This window comes from Mirounga leonina, unplaced genomic scaffold (assembly GCF_011800145.1).
Source record: "Mirounga leonina isolate KUSES-001 unplaced genomic scaffold, KU_Mleo_1.0 Mir_126, whole genome shotgun sequence".
Taxonomy (NCBI): Eukaryota; Metazoa; Chordata; class Mammalia; order Carnivora; family Phocidae; genus Mirounga; species Mirounga leonina.
The window spans coordinates 24,566,370-24,590,644 of record NW_023270314.1 but is presented as its reverse complement, the minus strand read 5'-3'; the positions used below and the strand labels follow the sequence as shown (position 1 = coordinate 24,590,644).

Here is a 24,275-nt window from a genome sequence, read left to right as displayed (position 1 = left end):
GCAGGCTTCCCGCTGAGCAGTCTGCCTGATGCGGGGTTCGATCCCAGGACGCTGGGATCATGACCTGCGCCGAAGGCAGTTGCTTAACTGACTGAGCCACCCAGGCACCCCTTAAATAAATTAAATCTTAAAAAAAATTTAAAGAGACGGGGGTAGATGTCTTTTTTTTTTTTTTTTTTTTTAAGATTTATTTATTTGAGAGGCAGGAAGGGGCAGAGGGAGAGAGAGAATCTCAAGCAGACTCCCCGCTGAGTGCGGAGCCCTACCTGGGCTCCATCTCACCACCCTGAGATCATGACCTGAGCCAAAATCCAGTTGGCTGCTTAACCAACTGTGCCACCCAGGTGCCCCCTGGAGTAGTTGTTTTGCAGACTATCCCACATTCTGAGTTTGTTGATGATCTCCCTGTAGTGTGATATATTTAACTTACTCCTTTATCCCTCATAAATTTCCTGTACACTGCAAATTAGGTCTAAAGGTTGATAAGATTAAGATTAAACACTTTTGACAAGAATACTTAATAGACAATGCTATGTATTTATTTTATCTCATCAGGGACCACATAATGTCAAACTTGTCCTGCTATTAGTGTTGCAACGTTTGATCACTTGGGTACGGTGGTGATTATCAGATCTCTCCATTTTAGATTACCTTTTTTTTTTCCTGTGCAATTAGCCAGTAATGTGTGTGGTGATATTTGGCCCTATGATAATATCCTCTCCCCCATCAACCTTTCACTTAAAGTTTTGATGACTGATGCCACCGGCCTGAATGAATTATTTCATTTTGGATTGCAGAATGGATGGTGATTTTCTAACTCTTTCATTCTTTTTACATTTATTAGATGGAAATCTTTTAAAAAAGAGTTTTCCTTTAACGGATGAACTACAGTTCTTCCTAAGAGGAGTAAATGCTTAATTCTTTCCTTTTGATCACTAATTTTCAGAGTAAGGAGTTGGTGTAAAAGTTGCCTTCAATGTGGCAAATTAGGTTTTTTATCTTTCTTTCTTTCATTTTTTTATGAGTATTACTATAGACTACTGGGTTTTTCCCGTTTCTTTTCTTCTCACCCATCCCTTTTCCCTCTGGTCTCCTTTATCCATGGCGACTGCCAACTCTCTCCGCACTCACGCCTGATCTTTCCAATCAGCCCGCTAGGGGCCACTAGCTTCTTCCCTGTCCCCACGCTGCCGCTCTATCTTAAGACTTGGCCATTCGCTACCAGGTGTTGTCTCATTGGTGCCGACGCTGTCCATGGAGCCGCTCTAGGCTGTTGGGAGGCCGTCCGCATTGCGTGGGGAAGGTTTGGGCGACGCAGTCGCCTCGCCGGCCCCCGGGGCGGTTAGCGCTTCCGGGGTCGGAGGGTGCGCGGGGTTGAAAGCGGGCCGCTCCGCCCCGTCCCCCTCCCAGACCAGCAGAGGCAGCAGCCGGAGCAGCCGCAGCCTGCGCCCTCTCCCGCCCGCCCGCCCTCCGCCCGCCCGCCCGCCCTCCGCCGCCCTCCACCCGCCCCGGGGTCTCTTTCCCCCTTCCTCCTCCTCCTCCTCCACCCCCCCCTTCCTCCTCCGCCCGCCCGCGGGGCCCCCCTCGCCTTCCCGCCCGCCCCTATTGTTCCGCCCCCGGCCTCCCGCCCTTCCCCTTCCCGCCCGCTCCCCTTTTCCCCTCAGTCGCCTCGCGCCTGCAGGTAAGCTTCAAAATTCTCCCTCCGCCCCCAGCTATAGCTCTGTTTCCACTCTTGCCATCTTTCTCAGCGTGCTCCGGTTCTCGTCACGAGCCCCGGCCTTGCGTAGTACCGCGTGAGCGCCTACCCCCTCACTCTGGCTCGCCGGCCATTCACGCGAGGCCCTGGCTCAGGCGCGGCCTAGTAGGCCTCGCGCAAGGCCTACCCCCCTCCCCCCGCCTTTTCCCGGTGGCGGCTGCGCAGGAGTCAAGGAGGGCGCGCGCGCGGTAGGGGGGGCGGCGGTGGATTTGTTGGTTGAAGGGGGTGGGGGGAGGCGATGGCCGGCTTGCTGGCCGGGCGGGTGAGCGCGGCTCCCCGCGGGGGTCAGGCGCTGGCGCAGGCACACGAGGAGGCGCTACTAGTCCGGCCCCTCCCCCTGGATCGCAGCGCCCCCCCCCGACCGAACCGTTTATTTTTTTTTTCCCTTCTCTTCTGGTGGAGGGATGGGGGGGGCATTTTTTAATTGGAAAATGTTTGGATGACCGAGGGGAGGGGGGCTGCGGAGTTAAAGAAAGGGTAAACGGGCTCTCAGTTACCGAGTTATTCAGGACGTTCTCTCGGGGTAACGAATTTTGAAATTACAAAATGCCTGCCGATATAGACCCAGGCCGAGCTATTTATAGGAGAAGGGGTAATGGACTGTAGGATTAACAGCTGGATTCCTGGGATTGGGTACACTTATATTGACCTAGTCAGGAGAACATGACAGGGATTTCTTGGATGTTTGGAGTTAGAAATGCAGCTTTGTGCCTTAATCACGAAATGGCCTTCTAAAAGATTTTCAGTGTTCTTGCCCTTTCGTACTTGCGTTGTTGTAGTGTTTGTAAAGTGTTTCCTGTTACATTTGAGTGGAGATAAGGAGCTAAACTGCCAATATTTTACCGTATCTTATTTTAAAAAACAAAGTCATTCTTACAGACGTAACTCTTTCTCTCCCTTTCCACTCAGCCTCCCTCCCCCCCAGCACTGTTGTTTTTCCGTGAGTGAAAAGTGTTGAATTTTGGGATTTTGCCAGCAGTTAATTCTATTTTGAAGATGGGGGAATGAGGTGCCTTGGGGATGCAAAGCCCATCTTTTAAATCATGCTCTGGAGGTAACCACGGGGAAGCTTGCCATAAACAGAATGATCTGGCAGCAACTTAAAAACACTTTTTAAATGTTTAGGGATGGGTTTTGTGTTAGAGCAAGGTTAAAACAGTGGCTGGTTTGTGAAGGGGGAAAACTAGTAGGAGAGTTCATTGATGTTGAGTTTTGAAGGGATGGTTGCTAAAAATGTCACTGGAGAAATTTATCAACTTGGGAGAACCTTTTAAAGCTAATGCTGTTAGGTCCTAAGGAGGTATCCTAGGAAAAGGTATATCCAAAAAACAAATTCTCTTTCTGCATGTAATTTGTTAACTTCAAAACAGAAATATTGGGAACATTGTTTCAGAGGACAGATGGGGAAAGACCTTTCTCTGTAGGAAGGGTTCATTACTGCTGTTGCTTAAAACAACTATACAATAAATTTTTAGCAATACCAGTTTTTTCATTGTTTTCTTTGGAAGAAAATTTAAGATTTAATAGATTTGAATAAAGATGAAGTGGTAACAAAGGTTAATACAGAAGCAAGGAAAATTTTCAAATCCGAATGATTATCAAGTTGGGTTGGGAAAGGGAATAGAAGAAAGGACTCAGGCTGTGTGTGCTTAATGTACTGAGTGTTTTCCCAAAGGAGAATATGGAATCCCAGCCTTTGTAGAAGGCTTTCAGATAATGCCTTTTTCAGTGAGCTGTTGATTTAAATCTTATTAAAATTACTCGGTGTCATTTGTCAAGATTAGAAATTTTAATGTGTGATACAGCTCAATTTTTTACCTAGAAATTGCTGCAAGTAAGAAAACTTTGTGTCCTTTCTAGCTTTCAACCTGAACTGCTACCTAACAGGGAAGCAAAAGGTCATCTGCCTCTCTCTAATTGGTTAGAGGTTTGGCCTCATGATTTCCAGGTGTTTCTGTATCCTGTCAAAGCTTATTCTGCTGAAGGACAAGTGCACTTTCAGCAGTTCCTTTACAACCATTGCCAATTGAAGGAATCTTCCTCATCCTGAGAGTCCGCGGGAACCCTACCATTAAGGAGAGTAGACTGAAAAGTCTCCTTCCATACTCTTAACAGAACCTGAGCTGTAAATAGTTGTCATTATTGTAGTTGTGCTGGATATATACAAGCTTGCCAAGTGATAGACTGTGATTTAAGGAAAAGAATCAGAACATTGATAATGGTGAAAATGATTTTAGGAACTATTTCTCCTGTTGTTTCTGATTTTGATCATGTTTGCATTTCAGTTTTTGGCTTTCACCCCCACCAGTGACCAAAGACTTGACCACTCAAAGTCCAGCTCCCCAGAACACTGCTCGACATGGACACCGGTGTGATTGAAGGTGGATTAAATGTCACTCTCACCATCCGGCTACTTATGCATGGAAAGGTATGCACCAGCTTGGGAAATTGGGTCATAGTAACTGCTCAGGGAGGAGGCCAGGAAGAGAGGGCATGCATCTTGGAGCTCATCAGATTAGCACTGTGGGGCATCTGGCTTTAGCACTCTTCTCTCTCAGTAGATGAGAGTGTAGTGGGAAAATGGACAGACTTTAGTAGGAAGCTCCACTGAGCAGGAAAGGCTTAACTGGAAGATGGAGCCAAAGACTGTCACATATCTGGATAATAAGATTTTGCCTGTGGAGGTTGCTATAGCTTGTGATAAGTAGATTTCCTCTGCCCAGACAATTTTGGGAAACTTTTAGGGTGGGGGGTGGAGGGTGATGTATTTGGTACTTTAAAAAATAACATACTAAGCACAATACCATTAAATCATTCCTGCATCATTATTCCTTCAAAATTCTTGGATATCTTCATTTATGTTTTGAGCAAAGCAAAGAAAAAGCCCACCCAATCCCCTTCCCTATAAATCTTAGTTTTCCCATTGTTTTGGACCGTTAAAAATTCCTTTTCATGATAACGAACACTTTGAATTTCCTCTTATTGACGCTGGTTTTCTCCATTGCAGGAAGTTGGCAGTATCATCGGAAAGGTAAGACAGTTTCACTTCAACTCTAATTACTGTTTAGTCAGTCTGGGTTGAAATAGCAGTTGGAGCTCACTCTTGACTTTTCCTCTTACAGAAAGGAGAATCAGTTAAGAAGATGCGTGAGGAGGTGAGTTATGTGGGGGGAGTTTTAGGGACTGTTAAATCCTTAAAGGAAAAATTTTCTTTAATGAGTGATTACGGGGGGGAATGTCTCAAAAGGAAAATGTGGTATTTTTCTGGCTTGGTTATTTGTAATGACATATAGTATGCTGGGAAATGTAGTTCCTGTGTCTCAGTTCATTCAAGCATTAAGTCAGCTTCTGTAGTCTGAGGATAAAAATGAGCAATGTTTGAAATGATGCTGAAATTGCCTTCTGTCAAGATAATGTATGTAGACAGTCCTGGCTTATCTTATGGGGGGGGGCTGTTTATATATGCTCAGATCTTTTTGTCTTATTTAACTCTTGGCTTTGTTTTTTATCCAGAGTGGTGCACGTATCAACATCTCAGAAGGGAATTGTCCTGAGAGAATTATTACTTTGGCTGGACCCACTAACGCCATCTTCAAAGCCTTCGCTATGATCATTGACAAACTGGAAGAGGTTTGTTGTTCTTGCATTCTGCACTTAGTCTTTGTTTTATTTTACTTTTGGGTGTTTTTTAAGTTTCATTTTTATTTTATTAGAGAGTGTTTGTGTGTGCCCTCATGAGAGAGGGAGAGGCAGAGACTCCTCAAGTAGACTCCTGCTGAGCGTAGAGCCTGACGCAGGGCTCAATCCCAGGACCCTGAGATCATGACCTGAACCAAAATCAAGAGTTGGCAGCTCAAATAACTGAGCCACCCAGACACCCCTCTCCATTTAGTCTTCCTTTTAAAGTGCTTCTAGATAACTTAGTGATTTTCTGAGAACTTTTAATTAATTAATTTATTTTTAAGATTTTATTTGACAGACACAGTGAGAGAGGGAACACAAGCAGGGGGAGTGGGAGAGGGAGAAGCAGGCTTCCCGCCAAGCGGGGAGTCCGATGGGGGACTCGATCCCAGGACCCCAGGATCATGACCTGAGCCGAAGGCAGACGCTTAACGACTGAGCCACCCAGGCGCCCCTTCTGAGAACTTTTTAAATTCAAGAACAGAATGGATCATAAATATCTATGAATGGGTCCTTTGCGCCCCCCCACCTTCAGTGTCCCCCAAATTTGACCATTAAGTCACTTGAATCATTAAAACAAATAGCTTGACTATTACCAGGGACTCAGCATTAAAAAATTGTGTGAAAAACTAGCATCTTTTATTTTCATTTTTTGACTGACAGTTTTGAAGGTATGACAGTACTTCATTACTAAATGTTATGTCCCCTGATTTATAGTTGAGTGAGCCTAAATGTGCTTTCTTTAGGTGCCTTGGTGAACACTACTATATACTATAAATACAGGTGCCTTTCGACCTTGGATGTAGTTAGATTTTTGAAAAAAATCTGAAATGTTGTGTCAGACCGATACTTGAGGGAATGTTTGTAGGTTATCAGAAGCAAAATCTCAGTGCCAGAGGTTTTTTGGCAGAGGGAAGCTTTTTTTTTGTTCACCCAGGTATCTCAGCCTTCAGACACTGAACAGTCTTTGCCCTAGGTCTTGTCTTCTTCAGCCTCCTCCCCCTCTTCAGTAATGCTGCTAATCACGCATTTGACACTACAGGCAGAGGAGAGCTGTTGGCTGCTGCTTGGGTTGGTGATTGGATAGTTAATGGTGCCTGAAATTTTATCATGGCCAAGATCAGAAATGTTCTCTTTTGACCTGCAAGGCCCTGCTAATCCAGAGTCTGAAGCTTAAAAAACATTCAGAAGATCTGTTCATAGTTTAACATGTCCTTGACTTTAAAGACTTAGGTTTAAGCACTTTCCAGGTCCAGCTATTGCATAGAGATTAGGCTGAGACGTGGTGTTTAAACCACTTAATCCTCAGGAGGCTAAATTTAACTAGGCTAAAACCATGACTTTTGGATGTAGCATATTGTTATGGGAAAGATGGTGGGCTTTGGAGCCAATACAGTCTTTTAATTTCAAATCTACAGCTTTTTAGATGTGATTGGGGTGAGTACTCGGCCTCAATTTCGTTATCTGTGTGATGGTGATATTAGCAAGAAATTAAAATAATGATACAAAGAAGCACACAACTTAATCTTACCAGTTTTCTAAGAGGACAGGATTGGTTCTTTGAATATTGGGTTGCGTTGTTTCATCTTTCTTTTAATATTTTATTTAATTTTGACTTCAAGATTGTTTTACTTTGCAGTCAGCTCTAATTTCCAAAACTACTAATATCACTTTTCTTCCTACAACCCCCCCCCATGAAGGCAACTGTATTTAGGGCTAATTCTGAGGAAATTTGTAGGTATTTTTTTCTTTTCAGAAATAGTTGTTTTGGGGGCGGGGGAGGCAATATTTGAACTTTTCACTGATGGTAGATCATGACATAATATGCCCTTATAAGGTTAAAACAGTTCTGTTATAGCAGTTATGGGTCCCAGGCATCTGCTTAAACTTAATTCTTCTGTTCTGATGAATTTCTTTTTGAAGGACATCAGCAGCTCTATGACCAATAGTACAGCTGCCAGTAGACCCCCAGTTACCCTGAGGCTGGTGGTCCCTGCTAGTCAGTGTGGCTCTCTCATCGGGAAAGGTGGTTGCAAGATCAAAGAAATACGAGAGGTTGGTAACTTTTGTTGTCTTCAGAATGTTTATTCTAAATATGGCTTCCCCTATTAATAGCTCTTAGTATGGCTAGGAAAAGTTCATATTTGAGATGAAGATTATTAAAGTAACAGTCCTAGATGATTACAATTTGATTGTGTATTGGGAAGAAAAGGATTGTACCATTGATGAATACCTAAAAATGTGTAGGTTTTTTTTTTTTTTTAAACAATTCATATGTCATAACAAGTCAGAAGGTTAACTAGAATTTCTTAACTATTGAATATGACCGGTTTCCTTTTTTTTCTTTTTTCCTTTTTATTTTAGAGAGCACTGTGCTGGGGAGTGGGGGGGGCGGAGGGGGAGAGAGAATCCCAGGCAGGCTCCTTGCCCAGCACGGAGCCCAACATGAGGCTTGATACCACTACCCTGAGATCATGACCTGAACTGAAATCAAGAGTCGGACACCTGACTGAGCCACCCAGGCACCCCCTGTTTCCATTTTTTTTATTTGGCAACTTTTCCATGAGACTACATACTTTTTCTTTATATGTCTAAGAAGATTACAGTTTGATATATAATAATAGGATATATTTTCCTTGACCAAACTCCTAAATAGCAAGGGGAAAACAGGAAGGTGTATTAGGTTGTAGTTGTAATTGTGCTCCCTTTTAAACTGTGGCATTTACATTGAATTATGGAAGCTTTTTTTTTTTTTAAAGATTTTATTCATTTATTTGAGACAGAGAATGAGAGAGAGAGAGCACATGAGAGGGGGGAGGGTTAGAGGGAGAAGCAGGCTCCCCGCCGAGCAGAGAGCCCGATGCGGGACTTGATCCAGGGACTCCAGGATCATGACCTGAGCCGAAGGCAGTCGCCCAACCAACTGAGCCACCCAGGCGCCCCTGAATTATGGAAGCTTTTAATAGGAGTTACTGAATTGGATGTTGGAATGAAATTTGAGTGGCTCCTAAAGGAGTTTTCAGGAGCTTATTGTATATGCCATGAGAGCAAGAATTTTGGTTTTGTTTGATGTATTCCAAGCAACCGGAATGGTGCCTGAGACATAGAATGGGCTTAATATAAATATTTGTTCAATAAGAGAATGAAAAGTGGGTGATACTTGCGGAGATTTTGTTTGATGGCCATGAAGCTATCATTAGCTAGCTATCATTTCTAGAAGGGCCTTTTTCTTGAGAACAGCTTAAATTTAGGCTGTTATTCAGGTTTATTCTTGACTTTCAGAGGCTAATTTATTTATAACTGTGATTAAACAGTCATATCTGGAATAAGGGAGGAGTGGGAAGGGAGGATAAAAAGGGTAAAATAGGAGATGGGATAAGTATCTCTACTGAGTGTTAGACTCTAAAATCGCTGATTGGGGAATTGGAAGAGTATGAGCTGTTTTTATCTGATTTTTAAAATTTCTTTTTACCCCAAAGAGTACAGGGGCTCAGGTCCAGGTGGCGGGGGATATGCTCCCCAACTCAACTGAGCGGGCCATCACTATTGCTGGCATTCCGCAATCCATCATTGAGTGTGTGAAACAGATCTGCGTGGTCATGTTGGAGGTAAGCCCTCAGGCTCATGCTGAGAATGGGGGGAGGGTGATTCTAGGGAAACAGACTGATCTATATTTAGTAAGACTAGAATTAGGTGAAGCTGTTAGAAGCTTCCAGTGGGGGTGGGGAAGAGGTTCCCTGGGTTCATATTTTCCTCCCCCCAGCTTTGACTTTTCTTATAGTCTGAGCAAAAATAGAAACTGTTAAGCAGCAGTCATCTTTTGGTTTATAGCAATTCTAGTAGGGTTGGTAGGGGAAGATTCACTACTTGGACTGAGTGGACAAAAGATGTAACTGGGTTCCTGAGAAGCTGAGTTAAGTTGACTTGGATTACAGTATTTTGGCTATGTGCAACTTTGACACATTCTTCGAGTTAATTTGTGTTAAGGCAGGATTATATTCAAGATATTTATATAAGAGAAGATTTATCCGTAACGGTGTTTTTGAATGATTTATGAGGTCCTGGTAGCATATGTTATTCAGTTAAAATAATAGCAAAATTAAAGGAAAATAAACCTTTTTAGAATTGTTATGGAATTGGTCCCATGTTGCATGAGAAAGGAAAGTAGGATTTTCAAGTAGAGTTTAGGAAAATGTTGACTGAACCTTTGAACTATTTTTCTTGACAGAGTCTATATTATCCTAGGCATAATACTGGGGTATTTTATTTCCTATTTTGGCTTCGTTTTTTTATATAGGCCAAAATGTAAGATCCTAAATTGCCAACTATATACGTACGCATAGAGGTTTGTCATGTTCATTAGGTTTATTTGAAAACGTGGAAATAATGCGTAAATTATTACAGGGGAATCTACCTTGATGAGAATTAGTGTGAGCTGTGTAGTCCATCTTAACTGCTTTAAAGGCAAATAACTACAGATGATTTGAGATTAGATCTAGCCAGAGACAACGTTGGTAGGTGAGGGGATGGAAATTAATACAGTTGTAATTTAACTGATCTGTGTGAGCTTAAGCCACACAGCTGAAGCAGCTTTGAAACCTTATCTCTTTTTGTTTTTTTCCCCTCTGACTCTCTCCCAGTCCCCCCCGAAGGGCGTGACCATCCCGTACCGGCCCAAGCCGTCCAGTTCTCCAGTCATCTTTGCAGGTGGTCAGGTAAGAAAGTTCTTATTGGTGGGCTAGAATGAACAAGGATTGTATTTGAAATGTCAACTTTGCCAGCAGCACACCAGGCCACTCTGCATGCTTGCTGAAACCTGTACTCTGGCCATTAGTTTGACCTGCTTTTAGTTTTATTTTTTTGTACTGGAGAAAGCTATGAATGCCAAGCCCTTACTTAATTTTTAGCAGACAATGGGAGTTTTGTAGGCACTCGGAAGGGGGAATTTACTTGGTAATTTAAGGTGGGTTGGGTTAGAAGAAAGGGTAAAATGGCCTTGGTGTCACTACTTCTCTCCCTCTCCCACCACCCCATCCATGCTTTTTTATGTGTGGGGTGTTCTTTAGAGGTCTGAATAAAAGTAGCAAAGAACTGGACCTCTGAAGGAGATTCTGGATGGTGGTCTCAAAATTGGGGGGTCCTAAACTTGAGTGTCCTACAAACTTCCCCTTCCCCCCCACCTCACCTCCCCTACTCCTACCCCTTCACTCCCAAACTCCAGTGAATTGTTCCCTCAGGCTCTTAACCTCATAAACGCTGGTTTGAACCCACATGGCATAACTGAAACCAGCCGGGGTAAGGGTTCAGTGTATGAGAATAGAAGGGGGAGAGCATGTTGGGCTGTGGTGCTATGATCTTTGGTGTTAGAGTAAGAACACCAAAGCACCCCCTTGGCCTCTTTCTACTTCACCCACCTAAACTCTTGATCCTTGGCACATGGTTTATTCTGAAGTTAGATTTGTATGACAAGAGCATGGAATAGAATGATAGTTTTATGCTTCGTTGGTTAGTATTTAAGGAGTAGGTAGGTAGGTCAGTTTTGTAAATGTTGGGGTTCAGGTTGAAATAGTGACCTTCATTTTGGTGGTTGCCTAAGCAAGTGCATTGCTCAGAATGCCTTTTCCCAATGAGGGGCTGGCCTGTTACAAGCACACTTAACTCAATTAGTTCCATCTTGTGTTTGAATTGGGGGAAGCAAAAACTTAAAGTCCATCTCATTCACATTCTATTTTGAGTTGGCATAAAACTGAACAAGATTTTGGAGACTTAGTTTGTCATGTGCTTTTGGGAGCTTTCACAAGAAATCATGTCGCAGTGCTACCTTGAGACAGTTTAGTATCTTGCCTTGTTTAAACCAGATTGGTTAAAGGGTTCTGTCAGTCTGGATAGTCAGGCAGGATAAACAAAGGCCCAGAGTCAGTATAGCAAGGAGGCTTAGCCTTAGGAGTTTTCCCTTCTCCCCAGAAACTCTAGGTTCCTGCTCTTCTGGATTCTTCCACTGCCATTTGGGATTATAAAGAGTCCCATGCTGTGCAGCAGCAATCCTATCTATAATTCTTCATTTCCCTTTCCTTTCCTCCTCTTTCCACTTCCCCCTTCTTACCTCTTTGCTTCCCCCCCTCCCTCTCCCCCTCCCCCCCCTTTATTCAGTTGACCACCCTCTAAAGGCTTGAAGCTTCTTTCATGAGTGGCCCTGATTATTCCCATGGGCCTTTTTAAATGGACTGGTTCATGCAACGTCCACAGATGGACCTGTATCTTTTGTTCCTTTGTGACAAAAGTGGGCTCTGTAGGGGTTCAACTTAATCCCACACTGACCAGTAGCTGGCATCAGCTCTGTTGCCCCATCCCTTCATTCTTACTGAAAATAGCCCAATTGTGCGGTGTGATACCTGCCACAAGGTAACTTTTTTTTTTAAATTCACTGATTGCAGCTCGTTTCAAATTGTGTCGTGAGCTCCTTTTTAAAGGAAAAGAAAAAATTAAACAACTTTTTTTGTGTGAATTTCATGCTGGTGACAAGGTGCCGGATTGACAGCCCTGGAGACTGAAATCCTCTATTTATCCACAGGACAGGTACAGCACAGGCAGCGACAGTGCGAGCTTTCCCCACACCACCCCGTCCATGTGCCTCAACCCTGACCTGGAGGGACCACCTCTAGAGGTGAGAGGGGATGTTCAGTCTCCAAGGCTCACTCAATCCTTCCGCCTCAGCCGAGACTGCCAACACGCGGGGGGCCAGTGGCGCTGGTGATTTTTATGCTGTGGACACCACCTGTCCACGGGGACCTGGACTGACCCCCCCCACCTCATTTCACACAGGCCGCGTAGCCCACCAGATGGTAACACCAACTCTCTTTTTTTTTTCTTTTTTTTTTCCTTTTTTCCTTTTTTTCCTTTTTTTTTTTTTTTTTTTTTTTTGTTGTTGTTCAACCCCTCTTCCCCATCTCCCACTCTTCCTATCCCATTTTCACCTTCCTACCCCCACCTGGGTGCACTTTTGGGGGGTACTGGCCACTGTGATGTGAAAAGCTTCACATCCTGTTAACCAGCCACTCCTTCCCCTCCCTTCCTGTTCCTCCTCCTTGTCCCCCTCCCCATTGCCCTGAAGACCCAGCTCCCTTTTTGGAGGTTATGGTGCGGGGGGAGGAGGGTGTAGTGGGAGCTGCAAGTGCCTTTTATGGAGGGGGAGGTGGGAGAAGGTGCAGGGTTTAGAACACAGTGATTTGTTTTATTTATTTATTTATTTTGCATTCCTGAGGTCAGCTCCCTAGTGTTAGGTACTCTGCTAGCTTCCAGCATTTAACGTCTTTAGGCAGATGTAGAGAAAAGTAAGATAGGGATAGGGAAAGGGAAGTGTTTCAAAACATGCCACGTAGGTTTGTGCAAATACAAATCATTCATGTCACCATGACCGGTATATAAGGGTTGGGGTGGTTGAGGGAAGAGAACATTTTTCCTCCTAGGCTGTCTTGTATATAGGGAAAAAGAAGGGGGTTTGGTCAATCGAGGCATTGCTTAATCCCACTTCCCACCTTTCCATTAAGAAACAAATGTGTATTTTGCCTTGATTGCAGGGAACATGGCTCCCTTCATAGGCTTCCTGGAATAAGGCATCATATTTAGGTTTCAAAGGCCAACTCAGGTCTGACTGTGTTTGTGAGATACCATCTACTGCCTCAATCTCTGGCCTCCCCCATCTCTAGTTCAACTCTGGCTTCCTGGCCAGTTGAAATCTGTCTCCCCTTCTCCCACTGGGTGGCTGTCCGTGATTGGTTTTTTAATAGGAACTGTTTTCCTCCTTTTGTAGGCCTATACCATTCAAGGACAGTATGCCATTCCACAGCCAGATGTAAGTTTTGTCTTCACTTCTTGTTTTGAAAAGCTCCCTCTCCCATCCAAAATTGTTTCATTCTTTCTTCCACATAGGCAGAAGTGAGTTGGGTCTTAAACATTTATAGTATTTTCCTCACAAGGTGAACCTCATATTTTGGGCCTTAAATAATCTTTAATCAGGGCCACAGTAGCACCTTGTTTGCTTTTTGACGTAATCATTAGAAATTTGAATTCAGCAGATTATTAGATTCTGCTTTCCCCATATTTCAGATTATTCTGTCTAAAAGAGAGAAGTGTTCCACGGTATATTGTGATTTATTATTCCAGGGCACAGTTTAAATTGACAGTGGACTGACTGTGCATCTCTTCATAGAGTCCTTTCCATGGGTGGGGGGGGTGTGTGGGAGGTTGGGTTTGTCTCTGGGTACTCCTCAATTTGAGGTGACAATTTAAAAAGCATCTGGGCGGGTGGGAAAGGGGCTTATTTTTCACAGGGAGGGATAAGCTGAATATTTGGGGATTCGACTCAATAAAACCTTTCTTGCCACTAAACACTCTATTTAAAAGCACTGGTATTCAAACTTCGTGTAAGGGCATTTCTCTCTGCACTTTCCTCTGTCATTACTAACCCTTTCAGGTGCTGAGCGTTAGACTTGGGAAGTTGGGTTTGGTTCTTGGCTTGGCCCAGGAGGGGAAGTAGCCTTGAGGAGGGATTGTTTTACAACAGCCAGGAGAGTTTATATAGGTGAAGAAAAATAGCTGTAGAAATCATTGGGAGGGGGTGGGGCTGAGCCCAGTTTGGTTTCATCTTAATCTCTCTCCTCCTCGCAGTTTCCCTGCCCCCTCATCTCCTTCCCTTCTCCCAGTACTGGAAGAACCCTGCATGGTGTGTTTCCCCTCGCACCACTGCACAGTTTGTTTACCTAGCCTGTCTGTGCTTGTCCCGGGGGCAACTGTTGCAATGGCTGCAAACACCTTCATTAAGTGGCCCACAAGGGGATGGTTGGCGGGCAGGTGCTGCTGCTCTTCTTTTCACACACACAAAATGCATTCATTCTCTTGTACTGATGCCCTTTCTATTTCTAACTCTTACCTTCATACTCTTCCCATCTCCAAGATTGTGGTATAAGTCCCATCTTTACTCTGTGTTGTAGTTTGAGTAGTAGAGTCAACTTTGGGAATCAGGAGCTCTGCATTTTCAAATTTGAATATGCTTGAGCCCTGACTCTGTTACTCTTCTAATGCCAACCTCTCCTGTTTCCTCCCTGCAGTTGACCAAGCTGCACCAGTTGGCAATGCAACAGTCTCATTTTCCCATGACGCATGGCAACACCGGATTCAGTGGTATGGATACCTCAGTGTTTATTTCTGTAAAGTGTAGTGCAAGACAGAGGCCAGCCCCAAGGTCTCAGTTTGACATCTGTTTAAAACATACTTCATTACCCAGCATCCTGCTGGTTTAAACTTGCCTGTCTTCTATCGCTAAACCGAAGGAGGTAATGTGTTTGTTAACTTGGTTTTCATTTGGGGTGAGTTATTCTTTTTTTAAAAAAAAAAAAAAAAAAAAAAAAGGCCCTGGAAGGTTTGGGGTGAGGTCTGGGGATGCTTGTCAGGCAAAGGGTAGGCTAATATTTCTTCCCATCCTCACTGCTGCCCCTTTGATCTGATTGGCACCCCCTTTCTCTCCACCAGCTATTCACAGATCTGGGTAGAAAATCCATTTGTGCCAAATTGTGTAGTGGTTTTTGGTTTTGTTTTGTTTTGTTTTTGGGGCTTTTTTTTCTGTATAAGGAATAACTTGTCCGATAGGGTTAGGATGAGACCACCAAACTCATTTTCACTTGTATCTTAACAGGCATTGAATCCAGCTCTCCAGAGGTGAAAGGCTATTGGGGTAATGATTAAAAAAAAAAATCTGTAGTATTCTACTGTTATATTAATAAACTGGTGGGAGTCTTGTTTCACTGCCCATGACATACCAGCAAGATGCACATGGCAGAAAGGAGCTGAGAGAGCAAAGGGGTGGGCCTGGTGCCCCTGAGGGTCCCTTGATGGATCTGGCCAACCCCCTTCTAAAAATGTTGAGTTTAGAGGCCACAGCTGAGAGCAGGACTAGCTTTGAGAATTAGCCAGCCAGCCTGGTCCTTTCCAGGTGTCAGTATTATTGATGGGTATGGGTGTTTGCTGATGGGATTTTTTTTTTTCTTTTTCTTTGGAAAGCAAAATAAAAACGAGAACAAATTACTGAGCAATTGAGGAAAAGACAGGGAATAAATCTGGAGAAATGAACTTCCCTCACCTGGGTGCCATTTCATTCTATTTGACCTTCAAGTGTAGGTTAGGATTGGGGGAGGTGTTAATCTGATACAGGTATATTTAAAGCAACTCTGCATGTCTGCCAAAAGTCCATGGTACCCAGTAACAGGCATGATATTGGCACTGGTGCTAGTGAGCATCAGGTGAGATAAAATTGGAACACAACAGCAGCAGGAAATCCTAAGCAGAAAAGGGGAGCAGTGCAGAAGGATTTGGTTAGATTTTGGTCCTACCACATTCCCTTGCCCCTGGCTTCCATCCACTTACACCCTAATAGGCTGGGCTTTGCAGGAAATGGCATGAAATCAGCTTTTCTGAGTTTACAGAGGAACCTTTCCAGCATTATTTCTGTACCCCTTTCCCCCTCTTTCCTCCTTGGAGGCTTCCAAGTTAGTGATGAATCCCAACAGCCAATGCTGGGTTTCCAGTTTGTTTCCTTCTGTTAGGTTAATGTGCAAATCAGTGGGGGTTTGTTTGCTATGCATTGAACTTCCTTGCTCTCTTCTGTCTTTTAGCAGGTTTGGATGCATCTGCTCAGACTACTTCTCATGAACTCACCATTCCAAATGATGTGAGTATAATTAATAGGGTTGCATGGGATAAAAATAAGAGTTGATGCAGTGTCATGCCATTCTTAAGGCCTAGGGAAAGAAATGGGGTTTTTTAAAGATCCCAAATTAAAATTTTAAAAGTATGTAGAATCATAAATAAAAACTGATGGAGAAAATAGGTAAAACTATTGTGTTGAGGTATCGTGAGGGAGAAAACCATTTTTGTCTCAGATATAAATTCCCATTGGCCTTAGTTTCTTGGATGATCTGAAGCCTTATCCTTAAAGCAGAGGCCATTGAATGTTACGTCCAACATGGTAGTCACTAACCACATGTGGCTATTTAAATTGTGAGAATAATAAAATAATCTCAATTTCTCAGTCTCACTAGCTACACTAAAGGTTTTCAATAATCACGTGTTATTAGTGTCTACAGTATTGGACAATATGAATGTAGACCAATTTTTTATTTTTTCCAGAGGCAAAAGCATTATAAATTAGGCAGAATTCTTACCAGTATATTAAAATGGTAATCATAGCAGGATGAGTTTAGGCATCTTTGTTGCCAAAAACCAGAGACCTTTATTATCCCTAGCCATGAGAAACTGGTTTGTTAGCCTGTTGGCTCTGATTTATTTTGTCTTTGGATTGGTACTCTAGGAAATGAGCTAATGCTCCTCGGAGTCAGTCCACTGAGAGTTGGCTCTGATCTGTGGTAGACAAAATAGGGCAAGAGTGGAGATGCAATCTAGAATCAAGTTTTTTAATCAGGAGTATGTGAGTAGGGTGCGTAGGATGCGGATAGTAGTTTCCATTGCCATTATTGTGGATCCAAGCTATAGAAGACTGGAAGGGTGGGATGGAATTCTTGGATCTAGCCATGCAATGCTTAATTTTGGTATGCCTTGTTGTTTTTTTTCTTAAGTTGATTGGCTGCATAATCGGGCGTCAAGGCGCCAAAATCAATGAGATCCGTCAGATGTCTGGGGCGCAGATCAAAATTGCGAACCCAGTGGAAGGATCTACTGATAGGCAGGTTACCATCACTGGATCTGCTGCCAGCATTAGCCTGGCTCAATATCTAATCAATGTCAGGTAAGGGTTCCCTCTCTACCTTTTGTGTTATTGTTGGCAACACAAGTAATGTGTGTGTTGGGGAAAGCTACAGTGTATTACTAAATGTGGGAATATTTGGGGGATGGGAGCAGGGATGGGTGGAGATGGCAATAAAGTTAAAGTCTAGCCCTGCTTTGATCCATTCTTAAGTGTAGCAAGCAGGAAAAGTAACAAGATTGTAATAAATTTGTACGGGGGAGGGGAATAGAATGCTTGCATTTGACTTGATGGTTTTAGGCTTGGAAAGAGTAGAGCAGGTTTTCACTGGTAGGACAGTGCTCTGGCTGGAGCATCCATACTGACTAAGAAGCAAATGTGGGTCTCTTGCTGTACATGTCATAGGCCAGTATTTCATGGATGGGGTCTAGTCTCCAAAGCGCCCTAATTGGAGTAAGGATAATGAAGTAATGTGACGGCAAGGCAGTTTCTTGGAAGCAGCGATTACCATTTATTCTGAAAACATCCATTTTTCTCAAATTGCAAATTGCTCCATTGTTCAGAGCTTGTGGGAAAGGGGAGGCACAGGTTTTGGACTATTTCATAAATGCCTAGCCTCTTTCTTTTTTTGCCACCATCTCATACCATAATGGCTTCCTGAGGTTTTATTCTCCTCACCCAAACCTAGCTGATGTTACTGCGCACAATAGCCATAGTGGGGTTATTCGGGGTCTGGTGGACATCCTACAAGGCATTTGTATTTCTTGCTTTCTCAGCACATTTGCTTTAGTCACGTTCTTAATTGCTTACTCACATGCTAAGCCGGGGTTAGCAGTCTATTTCCCAAGGGGCTTAGCCATCCTTTTCATGTAGATTTTTGTCTAGTCACTTACCTCTGTCATAACTGTTCATTTTTTGTTGTGCATAAAAGGTGTTCTGAGTTCCTGAATCTAGTACAGGGGAAAGGAATTCTTAAGTATGAAGTCTATTTTGTTCTGCTTATACTGACCTTGTATTTATTCCATTGTCTTTTATCTCCTGGTTAAGAATTATCAGTTCCCCAGTGGTTTTGACTTTTGCCTTAAGCCTTTTAATGCCTTGAGGTATTTACTAGTATTTATGTAGAAAGGACTCCTCTGTGTGTAGATCTGCTTCAGCTACCAAGCACATCAGATTCTTCATGTTCAGTGGGAGATGGTAGTAAGCTTTGTGCAGAGGCTGTTTGTAAAGGTTTTTCTTGTTTCTAACTGGGGTATGGGGAAGGGCGGGTGTTAAGTGGTAAGATTCATGTTCTTGGAAGCTGGGGATTGTTTTCTTCTGCTTGGGTAGGCTTGCCCTAAATATTGCCAGGTAGTGCTTATTAAATGGAAGTGGTTTGACCTTAGGACAGTGTCAACATTGTAAGGAAGTGGAATATCTCTACCTGAGTTTCCTGATTCAGTCACTTTTTTCAGGATCCTCCTTATAGGATGGTTGGCCATTTAGGGTCATCCCATTTCATGAAATCCAAACTATGGATTTGGGTCACAACTTTGTGACGCTTCATTTAACACCAAAGCAGAGATCATACATGCACAAAGCTTATTCTTCACTCTCCCATCTTGGCCCAGTTTGAACGTAAAAGCGAACTGGTTTTATTACTACCAGGCAGGAGAGATTTCTCTGCTTTCGGTAATGGATTCTGAGCATTTCTGCTCTTACTCTGTCAGCCTGAGTCCTTTCTTTATTCCCTGCTTTATAGATTGTAATTTCCCTGGACTTAGGTAAACAAGATGGAATCTTAAGAGGAGGGTCCCTGCCCTTGAGGAGTCAGTCTTGTGGGGTAGGTTGTCTGGACAGTTTTCGACAAATACTGCAGTTCTGGGTTAGAAGTGTGGGCATTTGGGAGTTGCTGATCATTATGGCTATTTGGACGTTATTTTAGGCGTAGAGGCGGTATTTTTACATTTTTAAACTAATTTTTCGGGAGTGCTTGAGTATCTTCCATTTCTGTGAGGTCTGTATTAGAAGTATGTTCAATCAAAAACAAAGGGCTTTTTATCTTCAACCCCACCTCTCACCAGAAATGAAGCTTTCTTAGTTGTTATCCACACTTTTGTTCTCAGCATTTTTCTTTGAAAATACTACATTCTTTGAAGTTTTGAAATAAGTGACCTGCTTTGGTTTCTTGTCCTTTCCCATCCTGATATATTGGTTAGTTGTATAAGATGGAAGCACACTTCAGCATTGGGGGGAAGGTTTCTAATTCTATAGAATAACATTCTACACCTTCACAGGGATTGGTGGGTGTGAGACCTTTGTTCCTTGTTTGGAGATTGCTATGAATACTCTTTCATTTTCTACTTTGAAATCATTTCTTTCTGACTCCTGGGTTGGATCCCATGTCCGATACGTGAAAGTGTGCTCTGTATGATTTCTTTTCTCAGTCTATCAGCCTTTTCTTCACCATAGCAGTTTTAAATAGCGTTGTGGAATGGGATTTGGTAAAGTATACATTTTTTAGAGGGTGGGACACAGACTGAAAGAGGGGCAGCTTATCACAAGTTGGTATTAGGTCTTCCTAATTTGCAGCCAGAGGCACTTAACTGATAACAAGCGGTTTTTGTCCTGTACTTTTTCCCTTTTGTGGTCTTCCCTTCCACCCACCCTTTTTTTTTTGTTCCTTTTTTCCTCTGTTACAGTTTAGAAAACGCTAAACCCTCCTCCCAGGCAGCCTCCGTCACGATCCCTGATCACCTCAGCATCAACCTCTCTCAACCCTCCACCCCTTCTTCTTCTTCTTCCTCCTCCACCACCACCCCCTCGCTCGCCACAGCGGGGACCTCCGACGCACCCTCCAGCCTCCCCAACCCTCTTCCGACCGCCCCTTGTGTCTCCAGTCTGCTTGGCATGAAACCCATCCCTCTCCTGGCTCTAAATGTTGTGTCTGCTGCTAAGGGTACCGGGGCTTCAGCTACCGCCACCACCACCTCTGCCGTGCCATGTGTAACTAACAAACTGAAAGGCGAGAAACAGAGATTCTCCCCCTACTGATTGAATATCTTGAGGCACCCCCTCAAGCACTCTTGGTTCATTTTGGTTTTCTTTGTTAACATTGGTGAGAACCGAACAATTGTGAGCTTGTGACCGTTTCCTTTTTACTATTTGGGGGCATAACAGGGTGGGGGTGGGGGTAACGGTAACCTGGGGTTAGGGTTAGGCCATTTCATCTGAGTGCCTGTTTCAGAGTCTGACTTGTTGAATTCTTTATCTAGAGCCACATCTTGCTCTTCCTTTTCATTCTGTTACTTTTTTGTAGCTTTATTCTGCATTGCAATATAACAATGTGTTAGGCTCTGTGTTAATGAATAAAAGCTTCTCCATTAACCCTTTTTTTTTTTAAATTATTTAATGGTTAAGTTATCAGCAGGCCGTCTTGGCCAGATTTGTGTTTCTAGCTGTAATAAAGTTGCCACAGTAAGAACTTTAGTTGACTTTGTGCTGTGAAGGGCAAAGGGGTGGGAACTTGTGACCTGTGGCTACTCAACTAGGGAGTCTGTAAGACTCACTCGGGCCTGCTGTGTCCCTCGTGAATTTAGTAGTAGTCCTTGGTCATTCCCCACAAAAGAAGATGAGCCTGTAGCAGGTTACATCCTGAGGGTCTTCTTCATTGGCATTAAGCTGCTTTAGTGAAGACCAATTTCTCTGACTTCTCAGATCCGTTGCCTTGCCAACAGCAGCAGGTAACAAGGGTGTCCATCCCAAGATTGTTTCCTCTGGTGAGTGGTTACTGTGAGGATCTTTTACAGAGCATACATATAAAGAAGTTACTTCTTGACCTAGAATGGGGAGGCAAGTTGGAAAAAGTCTAATAAAGTTTGCTGGCTTTTGTCTGCATTTCTCTGAATGAGAAGTATTCCTCTTCCTGTGACACTGGGTAAATCTTGAACAACCAACCTGTAACATCACCCAAAATTTGACAGGATTCTCCAGTCATCCTAAAGCCACCCTGATTACTAAGTCCCTTTACCCTTCCTTCCATTCCCTGCCCCCCTCCTTCTGTCTCCCACCAACCCTGTCATGAGTAGAAATTATAAACTTAGATTTAGAAGGAACCTTTAAGATCAACTGCAATTCACCAGTCCACTCATTTATCAGATTAAAAAAAAAAAAAGCCTTGGAGAATTTAAATTCACAGATCACGTGAGTGACTAATCAGCACTAACAACTTGTGCTTTACTTTTACTCAAGTGTATTTTATCTCCTTGAAGTCTTATTTTCCTTACACTAAGACCACAGCTATCTCTCCATTAAAGACTAGAAATGGTGTAGGTATGATGGCAGAAGGCCTTTGATGGTCTTCTATTCAACCTGAAAGCATATGGCTCTTCCTTAGAGCATTAGAGAATTAGTGTAGAGATTTTTTTTTCTTGTTGATCTTTTCCCACATCTCATTTGGTTTATAGTATTTAAAAAAAAAATTGCTGATAAGTATTGCAGTGTGTTGTCTCATGGCGTTGTGGTCCCTCAATCCCAGATTTGGCCTATGAAACTAGTGTTAACATGTCCCAAGTCTGCACGAAGGACTAGAGGAGCAGCCTTCTTTTCACTGTCCAGATAGTTTCCTCTTTGTTAGTTGCTGGTTGCTCCTTTGTCATATGGTCCAGCTGTCCCTTAATAAGCTCTCTCTAGGACTTAAATTTTGCTGGTACCAGCTCCCCCCAGAGACCAGGTTTTATTTTATCTAGTTCTTGATTAGAAGGAATCTTTACCTAATGAGTACTCCCTAACGGAGGAGTGCAGGGAAGGAGGCAGGTGTTTAAGATGCAGCTGCCACCACAACTTGGTGTTAAATTTAAAAAAATTTTTTGGGTCCCTCATGTCCTATTATAGAGTCCTTAGCATGATACTTCGGTTGGGTTTTCCCTTCTTGCCCTCCCTCCACCCCGTGCCTCAATCACTGTTTAGGCTGTATATAAATTCTGGATAGTTCTTTTTGAGCTCTTTTTGTTGCCAGAGTGCCATCACCTTCTTGCATGAACTTAATTTTCTTTAGGTAGGTCCTACATCTAAACTGTTTACAGCAGCTCCTTCCTGAACCTTCACTCCCCACTAAACTCTTAGGTTCGGCTTACTGCTTATATTGCCCTAGGTCATCCTTTTTGAGATTGGCAAGAATCTGCCCCCTTTAAAAGAACTAACTATATTCCTTCCCCTTAATGTTGAGGTAGAAATACCATTTCAGACTGAAATACAGTTTGTAGTTGAAGGACCTATTTCCTGGTTCTTGGGTGTTGTGTTGTCTTCTCCAGCCCCTCCGGCTTTGCATTGTTGTGGAAGGCATAGAGATTGCAAAGTACCATTCATTTTCTCTTGACTAGATACCACAAATAGGTTATGCCAGTCAGTTGGAAATCCTAATGAAATAAATTTATGAATTGAAACTGAGTCTTACACACTTAGTTCTATTCAAAGCAGGAGCTAAGATTTGCTGGGTATATAATACTCCGTGAAGCAGGCTATAAATACCTAAATAATTTTCCTTCAGAGTTCAGAATTGGGTTCCAGGACCTCAAATGATACATTTGAGACAGAAAGGCATTGTAGCTGGCTGGGTATGTTTGAATGGAGAGTTAGCTTAAGGATTCCAAGGTTTGGGAGCTTCTGGAAGGAACCAGGGAATTGTTGAAACATGCGGCTTCTGCTTTTGAAGTCTGAAGACGATAGGTTGGGTGTAATTCTTGACTATACTTACTATACCTGCTGTTCCCTTTTTAACATCCCCTAGCGTTTAAAAACTATATATTATCTCTGAATAGGAATAGCCTTCATCATGCTAGAGAACCCCAGAGCTGAAGCCTTTGTTGCTCTGTCTCAACATTAGCTTCATGAGGCTACTTTCAGATAAAGGGTTCCTAAACTGCTTTCTCTCAGTAGCTTGGGAGGAGCTAAAATAAGCTTAACAGTAAAGAAAAGGTACTTCTGTGTAGTAGGATCCTGTAAGAGGAGGTTTTAGTGTGTGGCATACTTTTGGAAAGCATTTAACATCTCCCACAGATTAGAGGAACACCCACTGTTGGTAACCAGAGTCTGTTTCCTTCAGTTCTGGAATAATTTTCCTCAGAAAGCTTGGGTTACAGGGGTTATGAGATCATGGCACCAGTTAATCCAAGAAATCTTAAAATGCCCCCCTTGACATTGAAAGTTTCGGAGGTGAGGTACATACGCTGGGCATTCAGAAAACTAACTTTGAGTTCTTGTTTATTTTTTGTGTTACAGGCTTTCCTCGGAGACGGGTGGCATGGGGAGCAGCTAGAACAATGCAGATTCATCCATAATCCCTTTCTGCTGTTCACCACCACCCATGATCCATCTGTGTAGTTTCTGAACAGTCAGCGATTCCAGGTTTTAAATAGTTTGTAAATTTTCAGTTTCTACACACTTTATCATCCACTCGTGATTTTTTAATTAAAGCGTTTTAATTCCTTTCTCTGTTCAGCTGTTAATGCTGAGATCCATATTTAGTTTTATAAGCTTCTCCCCCCCCCTTTTTTTTTGGCTCATGAATTTTTTTTTCTGTTTGTCATGGAAATGTAAGAGTGGAATATTAATACATTTCAGTTTAGTTCTGTAATGTCAGGAATTTTTCAAAAAAATTAAAAGATGGACTGGAGCTTTTTCTTTGTGAATAGAAACTGGATGCCACAGTGATTCATGTGGGTTTTATTCCTGTTGTCTTGCTGTTCTTTTTGCACCTTTTATGCCTCAAAGGACAAGGACCCTGCTTGGGTTTTGAATATAAGCCTTTATTCCATTAAGATGTTACCTTCTGTTTTACCACTCCATCTTTTTTTTTGTAGTCCTTGAACTAATTTTCCCTTTATCCTGCCTTGCAGAGTAACCAAATAGCTGTTGCAAGCTAGCTGTGTGCCCTTTGTCCGAAAGTGCGGGGGTCACGTTTACCTCATTTTCCTAGGACTGGTCTGCAAAGACTAAGAGCACCTCCACTGGGTGGGCAGGGCCTGGGGAGGGATGCACGTGCATACTGTGGAAGCAGTTGGATGCATTGCCGGGCATGTCTGACCCATCCTTGGCCAAGCTGAA

At 43.0% G+C, this 24,275-nt stretch overlaps 1 protein-coding gene across 18 annotated transcripts; it reads left to right on the top strand.

The window, feature by feature from the left end:
* The first annotated feature begins 1,588 nt into the window (after positions 1 to 1,588).
* On the top strand, positions 1,589 to 23,897 carry PCBP2 (poly(rC) binding protein 2). Of its 18 annotated transcripts, none has more exons than XM_035002527.1 (15): positions 1,589 to 1,681; positions 4,042 to 4,184; positions 4,764 to 4,787; positions 4,879 to 4,911; positions 5,270 to 5,386; positions 7,361 to 7,492; positions 8,917 to 9,045; positions 10,078 to 10,152; positions 12,009 to 12,101; positions 13,248 to 13,289; positions 14,545 to 14,617; positions 15,129 to 15,167; positions 16,108 to 16,160; positions 17,065 to 17,234; positions 23,451 to 23,897. In XM_035002527.1, exons 2-15 carry the CDS (start codon positions 4,116 to 4,118, stop codon positions 23,485 to 23,487), a joined length of 1,086 nt encoding a protein of 361 aa, XP_034858418.1. In that variant the 5' UTR covers positions 1,589 to 1,681; positions 4,042 to 4,115; the 3' UTR covers positions 23,488 to 23,897. The 18 variants fall into 18 exon arrangements, with proteins under 18 accessions (XP_034858418.1, XP_034858416.1, XP_034858415.1 ...); XM_035002525.1 differs by having other exon boundaries at positions 10,066 to 10,152; XM_035002524.1 differs by having other exon boundaries at positions 10,066 to 10,152; positions 16,105 to 16,160.
* Positions 23,898 to 24,275: the final 378 nt, after the last annotated feature.

Excerpts from the sequence above, each read along its gene's own strand:
- PCBP2 (XM_035002524.1), top strand. The coding sequence starts at position 4,116 with ATGGACACCGGTGTGATTGAAGGTGGATTAAATGTCACTCTCACCATC. Across the intron at positions 4,185-4,763 it reads GGCTACTTATGCATGGAAAG|GAAGTTGGCAGTATCATCGG; the intron begins GTATGCACCAGC and ends TCTCCATTGCAG. Across the intron at positions 5,387-7,360 it reads TCATTGACAAACTGGAAGAG|GACATCAGCAGCTCTATGAC; the intron begins GTTTGTTGTTCT and ends TTCTTTTTGAAG.